The sequence below is a fragment of the Stylophora pistillata genome, chromosome 4 (genome assembly GCF_964205215.1).
Source record: "Stylophora pistillata chromosome 4, jaStyPist1.2, whole genome shotgun sequence".
In the NCBI taxonomy this organism is placed as follows: Eukaryota; Metazoa; Cnidaria; class Anthozoa; order Scleractinia; family Pocilloporidae; genus Stylophora; species Stylophora pistillata.
The window spans coordinates 43,285,952-43,297,022 of record NC_142522.1 but is presented as its reverse complement, the minus strand read 5'-3'; the positions used below and the strand labels follow the sequence as shown (position 1 = coordinate 43,297,022).

At 36.5% G+C, this 11,071-nt stretch overlaps 1 protein-coding gene across 3 annotated transcripts in view; it reads left to right on the top strand.

Moving 5' to 3' along the window:
• The window catches only part of LOC111333145 (uncharacterized), a 46,898-nt gene that overhangs the window by 35,324 nt on the left and 503 nt on the right, over positions 1-11,071 (top strand). For all 3 annotated transcript variants that reach the window (XM_022938668.2, XM_088757150.1, XM_088757151.1), the window contains 3 exons: positions 8,676-8,957; positions 9,667-9,744; positions 10,308-11,071. The exon at positions 10,308-11,071 is cut by the window's right edge and continues 503 nt beyond it. In XM_022938668.2, coding sequence (XP_022794403.2) covers positions 8,676-8,957; positions 9,667-9,744; positions 10,308-10,507 — 560 coding nt within the window. In that variant the 3' untranslated portion in view covers positions 10,508-11,071. The remainder of the gene's footprint in view (positions 1-8,675; positions 8,958-9,666; positions 9,745-10,307) is intronic.

The window sequence follows — 11,071 nt, the reverse complement described above, 5'->3', positions numbered from 1 at the left end:
ACTGTTCCATAAATTATATTGAGTGTTCTTTATATTAAATAAGTCAGAAATATTCTCAGGTACGAGACTGTGCTTAACTTTAAACATCAAAGTGGCAATGTCTTGTAGGCGCCGATTGTTCAACGTCGGTAGTTTGGCGCGACTTAGCAGTTCTTGATAGGACGCTGATGTAGTTTTGTACACCGCCCTAAGTGCTCGCTCCTGAATCCGCTCAAGCTTTCTCCGATCCGATGCATTACAAAAGTGCCATACTAAATAAATGACAGTAGGTTAGATGGGGCAGAATTGAAGACCTGAAAAGTGATAGTTTAGCATTACAGGGTATCAAATTGCGTAGCCGCACTAGGACCCCTACTTTTTGACTGGCCTTAGAGCATAGATCACTGATATGACTAGTAAAACTCAATTTTTCATCTATTTGAACTCCTAAAAGAAAAATTTTGATTATCGTTGTCTTTGTCAACATTTCTCGGGTTGATCGTTAATAGCTGGAACTTTTGTGGGTTGGTTGAGAGATAGTTGTTCTTGTACCAGGATAGAGCTTTCTCTCCATGTATCTTGATACTTTGCGCGACAACGTCATGCTTCTTCCCCGTGACATACATCTGATGGTCTTCGGCATACATGCTCAAATTAGCATTATTTATATGAAATGACATATCATTTTGGAACAAATTCCACAGAAGGGGGCCAAAGGACGAGCCTTGCGGGCAGCCAAGCACCATCCTTTTCCAGTCACTTGTCACTCCTTTTATTTTCACTCTATTGAGCCTATTGTCAAAGTATGATCTAAGAGGGCTGAGAGAATTTTGTCCAATGCTATAGGCTTCGAGTTTCTTTACAATTAGAGAATGGCTGAGAGAGTCAAAGGCTTTACTCAAGTCAGTAGACAGTATGTACACCAGTTCCTTTCTGTCAACAGCTGATTTCTAGTCTTCCACGAGTCTAAGTAGAGTGGTCTGACAGCTATGATATCTTGTATAATGTATTACTTTTACCTTCCTGTTGGTATATATGAATGTTGTTGTTGTTGTTGTTTCTTCTGTGCGCGGTATTTCTTTGTTTCAGAGTATACTTCTCTCCTGAAGTAATAACTCCAGAGATGCATTTCTCAAAACCCTCATCTAGGTTTCCTCTCTTCTCAAAGGGTATTTTGAAACTCTGTACATTTTTACTAAAGGCGGAGGGAAACAAATTCGTTCTTAGGAGGGCGCAGGGCTTCTCTTTTTACAAATCTGGTATTTACGCTTGGTGGAAAAAGTTCGTCTGTTAAAAGGTCTGTCTTTCTAATATACGTTTGCATGTCGAGGGTCAATTCACAGTTGATTAACTTGCGTCTAGGAAAATAATTACTGACTTTGAAATTAATCATCCCAACATAGGTTGTGAGTATAACTTGTCATTTGTGTTGAGACTCTTTGGCAGATTACAATTTGGAATAAATAAGGTCAGTTGCCTCCAAAGAAGGAATTCATCAGGGAGGAGTGACAGGAGATGCGTTGGCCCGTTAAACATTTTAACTTTCAAAGGCTTGGCAACAGACAGTGAATCCCCATTACAATCCACATATCTCGCTGCCACCAGAGATGTTCACTCCAACACATCAAGATACAAATGACTCATTTTGTTTTACAACCATGATGCAATGCAATCAGAGTGTGCACACTGCCTGAGACATCCTTGTAGATGTCATATGACGTAAGAGAAAATAGGTCCGCAATGCATAAATGTGTGGTTTACGAAATTGAGCTGCTCTTTGGAGTCTGCTGGTGTCTTATTGAGTTTCTGTTACAAGAGCTAATACCTGATTATGGTTAGATAGTTTACAATATTGTTCCTGTTCATTGATAAAATAAGTTAACTAGCACACAGTAGTCTCAAAATGTTCATTTTCAAGGTGAGGGTTAGTGGCCAAACTTGGTTATGGAGGTCTCATTTTGACAACAAAGGTTGCGCGTGCAACCTGAGGATTTTAGGAACTAAAAAAGGGGTCAGCATCATCTCCTTTAGTGGCCTTATAGATTTGGTCATGATTTTGTTTAAATAACTAAGTGGAATAGAGTTCTGAAATATTATGGTGGTGTTTTCCAAGGCAAGTGATATGAAATTAACTCTAGGGAAGCATTGCATGCGAATATTTTTGGCATTTTGTGTACCAGTACATGAGGATAGAACTTTCCAGTGGGGCTGAAACATTCAGGAAATGATGAAATCAGTACACTAGAAGCCATTGGGAGCTTGATTTGGTTTGAATGTACAACTAATTTTGGACAATACATACGTGTTAAGTCACACAATGCTGAGTGTAGGTTTCTGTTATTCATTAGGGCACAAGGTTCTATTTCAGTTGGTTGAGAGCAAAATGTTTACTCTAATTATTGTATTAGGGTTTTGCAGGACTGTATTTTCAATAAAGAACACAGAAAAATTTACCATATTTACCCGTGTATAATGTGCATCTGTGCATAATACACACCCTAATTTTTTACCTCTTTTTTCTAAAAAAAAAAGATTTCAAGACAAACACCAAAAAGAATCAAAACTTCTATTTTTTCATTTAATTAGCAGGAGCTGGAAATTCATTAATAATACGTTCACAACCAGTTCGACTGCAAATATTGTGTGCACCGAGCACATAATTACAAGTTTTCTATTCAAAACAGTCAAACATTTTACCAAAGTTGTAACTTGAAGTCTTTATTGATATACCAAAATTCACAACTTTAATTATTATCCTAACAGCAATTCATAAACAGTATTTCTACACACCGCACTGCTGGTAGCTTGATTATCATTTCTGCCTTGCGTACGATTTAAATGAAGTGTTAAGTGTCTTTGAATTAAACAACGAAACCTTGAAATTCCGACTCGCTGTCTGATTCTGTTATTGCGGGGAGGAGACAAGCACACATGAAGTCAACTCAACCTTTTAATGTCTCTCTCATGGTTCCTCTCTACATACCATAATACTATGGACTAGTGTCCAATCTCCTAACAGATTCAAATAGGTTTTTGATAATTGAATCATCAAGTTCATCAGTGTTCTCAGTTGAATTGTTAATTAATTCATTTTGTGTGCCATCCAAGTTGTTTGTGATCCCACACTTCAAGAAAGAGGCAGCAATCATTTCGGACAGAATGGCTTTCCACACTTGCGAAATCCGCGAACAGATCAGTTCCTCGGAAGCCTTCTTTTATTGTCCAATGGTGGTAAATTCATGAATTCCATCAGCCATGCGCTGTATCCACTGCTTTTGGACTCCATCTTTAAATGGTTTATTCAAAGATACATCGACTGACTGGAGAAGGGAAGTTAACCTGCCAGGAATCACGGCAAAAGTAGTCCGCTCACGTTTGAAGGACACTTTCACAGTATCTATAAAATGAGCTTCAAATGAGTCATAAACAAGCAAGCTCTTTCTCCTCCCCAGGCCACCAATTCGTGCACACCACACTTTTTGGATCCTCACTTTCATCTGTTCTGAATCCATCCATCCTTTCTCTTGGGCTGAAACAACAACTCTATGCTTGTTGTTGATCTTAGGGATGGTTTTTCTCTTGAAGATTACCATTGGTTTCAGTTTTGATCCATCGCCGCAGCACGCCAAAATAACTGTCACTCAATTCTTCTCATTTCCCATGGTACATATTTTGATGGTGTTCTCGCCAATTTTGTTTACGGTACGATTTGGTGGAATGTTGAAGGTCAATGGAATCTCATCCATGTTAGCGATGAGATGAATTGGGAAGCTGTTTTCTTTACGGCGATCAATAATGTAGGGCTAAAATCAAATGATCTTGTCTTGGTAATCATCTGGCAGACGTTGTGCTAATATTGTTTTCTGTCAAAGTGACAGACCGTTTCTCTTCATGAAGTGCTGACACCAGTGATTGCTAACTTTAAAATGTCCTTCAGGAATGCTGTGCTTCTCATTCTTAACAAGTTCGAGGGCTTTCAGTCTCACAATGGATGGCAGAATGGCAAGACCATTATTTCTTTTCTCGGTAATCCAAGCCAGCTGATCGTCCTCCAACCCTGGCCATTTAGCTTTCTTTGCGGTTAGCAGGCTTCAGTTGAGGCAACTTCTTGAGCTTTTCTTTACTTTTTCGCCAGAGTCTGACATTACTCTGACTCATGAATACCAAACTCACGCTCGGCAGCACAATTGCTATGTTCTTCTGCAAACTGGATGATTTTTAACTTGTCGGACACAGTGTAACTTTGACATTTAACAGTGGTTAGTTTTGTAGCCATGATCATGATTGTGACAATCTCACATGTTGTTTTCTCCAATCAGCTGTTTCTTAAATAGTCATTTTAATTTATTGGTGGATCGAAATTGAAATTATTTCAATGGTAGATTATTTATCTGAAGCTAATAACAACCAATCACTAGAAGGATTTTGTTACTTTCTTTGTTATGTTTTTAACAGATGCAAATTAGTACATGCCTGACAAGCGATGGAACCCGTGTATAATACGCACCGCAAGTTTGATGGTTATTTTTGTAGAAGAGAAGTGGGTATTATACACGGGTAAATACGATACTTGAGGTAAGGTGGATATAGGGTTAGAAATGGATAAATCTAGGGAAAAAAGATTGGTGCATAAGAAGATCAGAACACAAACAAATATTTTAATAAATCATATGTTAGGTAGTACTCTGAAGTAACATTACATTACAACTGTTAATAATTTTTAACCCAACAAGATTCACAATTTGACCTGGAGGTTTCATTTAACAGTAAGTTCAATAGAGAGAAGTGTCACCATAATAGATTTCAGGAACAGTAATCAGAGACAACTTAAACACAGTAGAGTTCAATGTAAAGGCAAGTGCATGATGGTATCATATGATTTAATTTAAAGTACCAAAATCTTCCAAGTTTTCCTATTATTGATATTGTTGTTTCATGCCAGTGTGTTTCCCAAATTCAAACTATGAAGGAACATGAAATGAAAAGGTGAACTTGACATCATCATGTAAATGGTAAACTTGACATGCTATCAAAATGTGTCCTTCTGCTGAAATCTTACTCAGGAATGAAATTTTGTCAGTGTCTGTCAATATACCCAAAAAATCCAAGCTTTTGCTTATTTTGGTCAGCTACTATGTATATCAATCAGCACAACCTATTTCATGTAAATCTGATTGTTTTCTTGTCTGATCTATTGTTGCTTGGCCTACCAGTTGTTCAAAACACTTAAAAAAAAAAATTTTAAAGTGCAATAAAGGAAAAACTCTGAAATTCTGAAAGAAGAGGATGATTACATAAGAACTGCTCATATTAGAGTACAATTCTCAAAATTATAACAGACTGTGTGTACTTCCAGTATATACTACAGTCTGCCCTCCTGTTGCATTCTGTTTATAAACCACACGGCAAACTAGATTTCTTTTAGGATTGTTCGTCTATAAATATATTGTAATGACATCTATAAATACTCCTTTTCTATAGAATTCTTTTTTTTGTTTTTTCCTCTCTTGTGCCTGCCTCGAATAGCCCTAGCTACTTGCAGGCCCAAGCATTGTAACTTCTTATTAAGCTTAAATAAAATTTGTTGTTGCTGTTGTTACATTTGTACTTAAGTAATTACTTTTGCACTAATGATACATGAGAAAGACACCTAGCTGTTTTCAGCCAATCAAGAGTGTAATTCTTCACACATATCAGTATTGCAATGAATTAACCAAAACAAAACAAGTCACCGAAGAGGAGTTGTCGTCTGCCAAATAAAGGCCTAATTCACATGTATTCTTACAAGTTTGAAATATCAACGTTCATCTGAACCATTAGGAATTAAGAGAATTTAGAAGACTGCTTTAAGCTTACAGGAAGTCAAGAAATGTCGAGGTCTGAATAATTCTAGGTATTACTGGGAAAACATAATAATAAACAATGATTGGATGAGGTTTTTGTGATATTTGGAATAATCAAGGTTGAGACCTTGACTATTCCAGATGTCATAAAAACCAAATCCGCAAATTGTTTTGTTATACATTGTTTAAAGAAAATAATGCCAAATGCATTATCTGCAGTGAACACAGTTTATTTTCGAACACTTAAAAATGTACAACTGTGTGGTAAACAACTTTTCATTGTCTTTTTAAAACAATCAAGTGCAGAAAAGTTAAATGCATTTTGAAAGAAAGTATCATTGAAGAAAACTGTGGATGACCAAACAGGTGAATGTCTTTATCTTCAAGTAAAAAAACTCAATTTCTCGCGGGGGTCGATGAAGCAAATTGAGAAGCCATTCTTACTTCGCTGTCCGTGAACTTGACATTGCTCCACTGGAAATCATGCATTGCACATGCAACCTACAAATTATTCACTGTAGGTACAGATTAGTGAATAATCTGTAAGTTGCGCTGTTTCCCAGAATTAACCATGGGCGTTCAGCCAATGAGAAGACAGATGGTGACTACAATGTATAATAATAATCACATTTCAGTTGCAACATTAAACTACTTATAGGCCCCAATAGGCAATGGAATATAAGTATTAATTGTAGAAAATCATATGTGAAAACCAAAACATCCCGTCATTCCACATTTTGTGTTATCCAAAAACTTGTTTCAATACTGGCAAGTAAAATATTTTTAAATAGAAGTTCTCATAAGCATTAAATTCCAAAAATGATCCTTAAAATGTGATGATATCCTTTGTTTTTACAAAATTGTCACAACAGCCAATCCTTGTCAACCAGTATTGTACAATTGAGATTCCCATACTTACTTTTTCGTTTTGAAATATGCCTCTGTGAATTCTCAATGTAAGGAAAATGCAACTACAATACAGCCTATTTCACTCTATGGTGCTTCCAGCTGCAGGAGGCCACAGACAGTTTTAAACACTTGCAAATTCTTTCAGAGACTCCGTGGTGCAACCCGCACTGATAGATCAAACCGATAGTTGTTGGCTTGCAAGACTGTGCAATGACTCCATTCAGTGTAGTACAACTTGTACCGAAGATTCAAACTGTTAAATGTTCTCTTTTAAGAGTGAAGAAGCTTTGGTCTGTGTGAGTTGGCTTGTGTGAGGAGAACTAACTTGTCAAATGATCACCTGAAAAAATTACTGGAGACCATGCATGCTTGCATGCTTCTGGCAGCAATGTCAACAAGTTTATGAACTCATGTAGAAATGGTGTACTTTAGATATAGATCTTATTCAGTACTTGGGAGCATCTCTGCACTCATCTCATGAATTACAAAATGTTCCATAAGATGCTCTACCATGCAAAGTTTCTTATCATGTTGATGAGCAGTTGAATGAATGGGCAATACATGTCTTCCCTCTTGAGTCTGTCTCAGGTTGGTTAATATTAGTTGTTCTGTCTTCTATTTCTTGATTGTGGTTTGCATCAATCTTGTGTAAGGTCTGTCCTGTCTTACAAGTGGTGAGGCATAGTATCATGGTCAAATTTAAAGTAAGCTCCCTATGAGATAAGGAGGTTAAGGTATTTAAACAACTTTAAAAAATCCATGGTTGAACTTTGTTCAAAGGTGTTGGATTTCAACAATAGTCTTTAATTTGGTTGAGGTCCTTGATTTCCCCATAAAGTCTTGAAAAGATCTTGAGATCAAGGACTTTGTGCATGCCCTATTATTTTTCTCATGAAATTAAATTATTTTGCTTTGTAAAATTTGTTCACAAAAGAGAAATAATTAGCTAAAATATTTAAACTGTTAAATCCTACACGAAGCACAGTTGTACATCTTTGCCTCAATTTCATGGGCCAGGTCTGTAATGTGTGATTGCCAGCATGGGGGAGCAATATGGCCAATAGCGTGTAAACAATATTGTTGTTTTAAATTTCCCTTCATTTCCAATTTATAATGAGAGATGCCAATGGGCAAATGTGTATTCAGTTGTATTTGGTGAAGTAATAGTCTGTTTGCTGGTAAAAGAATTTAAAGCAATAACCCTTTTGTGTACTATTTGTAACAGTGATGAACATCTATTTCTTGAGAGAAAGGTGAAAAGCATCACCAAATACTAGGGCAACTCTGAGCTTGGTGTCTACATTTTGAAATAAAGTTAGTTTGGAATCTAGTTCTAGCTGTGTAGAAGTGCAGATAAGTGTACATTTAGCTTTTACTGACAAAGATATGTAGTTGTAAATGGAGAGAATGGTGAAATGAATTTTCCAATCCTCTGTCTCTGTTGGTGGCAGACATAAATAAGCAGTCATTTAAAGCATAGGATTGGGGTAAGGCAAGAAGTTGAGGGCAAACTGAATGAAAAGTTAGAAGCTTTACAGACATGCAGGCAGACAAAATATTTTGCTGTGACTTTTATGCACAACACTCAGTATTTCTGTATCTAGAATTTAAAAATTTGTTTTTGTACTTTGGAAATAAGAGCATTAGTCATTAAAAGGCCTGTGGGACTGACTTGTTTTTAAATCAATACACTGATTTCCCAAAGTTTCAATGATTTCATTTTTTAGGTTTGAAAAAAGATTTCCCTTATAATATAACTTAGTCATTGAAAACAGTTTTTTGTTATTTAAAAGTCCTTGAACTCTTTGTGTCTGGAGCTGCACAAACCTTAGATGCTTCTGAAAATTGTAAGATGGGCACTGTGATGCTGAAAATTCTTAACTAACACTTGCAGCCTTGCCTAATGAAAAGCAGCTCATGTAATTATATTTTTTTTCATACTAGGAGAGGAAAGAAAAGTGGTTTACTTTGGGGATCTGAGCATGAATGAGAAGCAAACAATTTTGCATGAATTAAGAATTGCAAACTTCATACAGCCTTTTCAAATGGCACTTCAGAAAGTGGCCAGTACCAATAGTACCATCGTTTATCAAGGGTGCAATGAAGGAATTTCTGAGCAATTTGCCACTGTCAAAATCCGCACTGTGACAGACCAAATAAGGGACCAAAGACCAGATGTAATAAGCATTTTAAGGAGAGCACTACCTGGCTGCAAAGGTGTTTTTGGTAAGTATTGATTTCATGGGCAAAGCATCTAAAAATGTTGTCTAAGAATTATGTAAACTGTAATGATCGAGTTCAGGCAATTTTATGTTTATGTAAGTCAAAAGTCAAATTAAAAGTATTGTTACTGCTTGAGAGAATAAATTCAGATCAAGTAATAGAGCACTTCTCAGTAAGACATGGAAATACACTGTACACCTAATTTTACCTTTACATTGTAAATACCGAAAACCTATGGTAATTACAACGTTAACAGTGTAGTAGTTTTTGAACACCTTAATCAGGGGTTTCAATAAACTTCCTGGAAGCAGCTGCCAATGGTGTAATGGGTGATTTTTCAGTAAGTTTTAATTACAACAACAGCCTGTTAGCAGGCTGAATAGATGGTGGTGAGAGGTCTTACAGGCAGCGGCAGACTGCCGGTAACCCCCAGCTGTTGAAACCCCTACTTACTGAAGGAAATGCATTCTTGCCAAGTAACACTCATTTTTTTTAAATTTTCAAAGTACAATGTTTGTATTAGCATGGCAGGATGAGAAAATCATAAAACCAGTCACTATACCAAAATAGGGAAAGCTGCCTACTTAAACAACAGAAGGTAAACTGTATTAAATCAATACACAACACTGGCCAAATAGTGATATTGTTTCCACTCTACCTGCTAAATAGTATAACAAGAGCACCTGTTTCTTGCATGTTTGCTTCATTTCAGGTCCTTTGTTACACCCCAAGAGTTTTATAGAAGAACTTGGTTACAAAGACCGAAGCAATCTGGAGAAGAATTTGAGTGGTAGTGAACTATTTAGTATCTAAAAGAAGTTGACTGCTGACATTTGTCACTGTTATCTGTGTTGAGTGTTAGATGAAATGACTTAAAATAAATTAAAATGAAACCACTGAGTTCTTTTGCTGGTAACTGATTGGCCTTTTAATGCTCTATACTGAACATTGCTGTTTACTTAAAGTAGTGAATACAAAATTTCTATTTGCTATCACTGCAGTTATTCCAGCTATCAGGTGGGTCTTTGCTACAACTCTGAAAAAATTAAATGCTGCCAGAGGTTTAAAGTAGGTAGTTTGTGGCTCAGTGTATATCAACTTGACTTCCAACCACACTGAGGGGAATAACTGTTTCAGTACATACCCCACAGAAACCAAATAGTTTATTTCTGTCAGTATACTGAAAAGCGGTTGGAAGTTAAACTCTTGACGCATTATTTTGTCTCTTTGCTGGCTTGAAAGTGATAATACTTGTTATAACCACTTCACAACCAGCTGAGCACATGCAATTTTCACCCGAGTGGTCTATTATAATGTTACTAATTATGGTTACTCTATTTATTTGTGGTGTAGGAAATGCAGAAGCTTGGAAAATGGTAGCAGAAAAAATGGGAGTAGACCGTGCTGACATCAGGGCAATAGACAATCAAAGAGGTTTATATCCAGCTGCAGAAGTACTGAAGAAATGTCAGTTCAAAGCTCGATGTACCATTGGATATTTGTATGATATTTTAGTGGAAGGAGACATGGAAATCCTTGCTGATAAATTTTAGGAATAGTGCAGTGCATTTTTCTATTTTTCTGGTAAATTTCTATTCTACCTTTTGTGAGCTGCGATTATTTGTCCACCTATTTCAAGGGTTTCTTGTTTTTGAAAAAGTAGAGACCCTATCTGTACTGTCTCATGGATGCCTTTTGAGAATCTGGTTATGTAAGTTTCTCAGACTATTTAAATCCAGGGGTTAAGCATGACTCAAATGAGTGTGAGAGTAAAAACATTTATGTGAAGTTTGGTTACTAAATTTGGTAGAGCTCATTAGTTAATTGAGTGGGAAAGTCAACCTCCAGCAGATATTCCATGACTTTAAGATCAGATGGAAGCTGTTGATACCTTCGTGCAACTAAAATTAATGAATTTGCCACTGGTGCTGAAAAAGTTCTAAAGAACAACATGGAAACATAATGCATGATTTTATAGGTTCCTTATAGTAAAAGTTAAATAGATGAATATTAGAAAGATTCTGAGTGTATTATACCGGAGGGTGTAATTTGCAGGTTGCAGGTTGCAGGTTGTAGGTCGCAGGTTGAAGTATGAGAAACAGTCCGTGTTTTTGCGT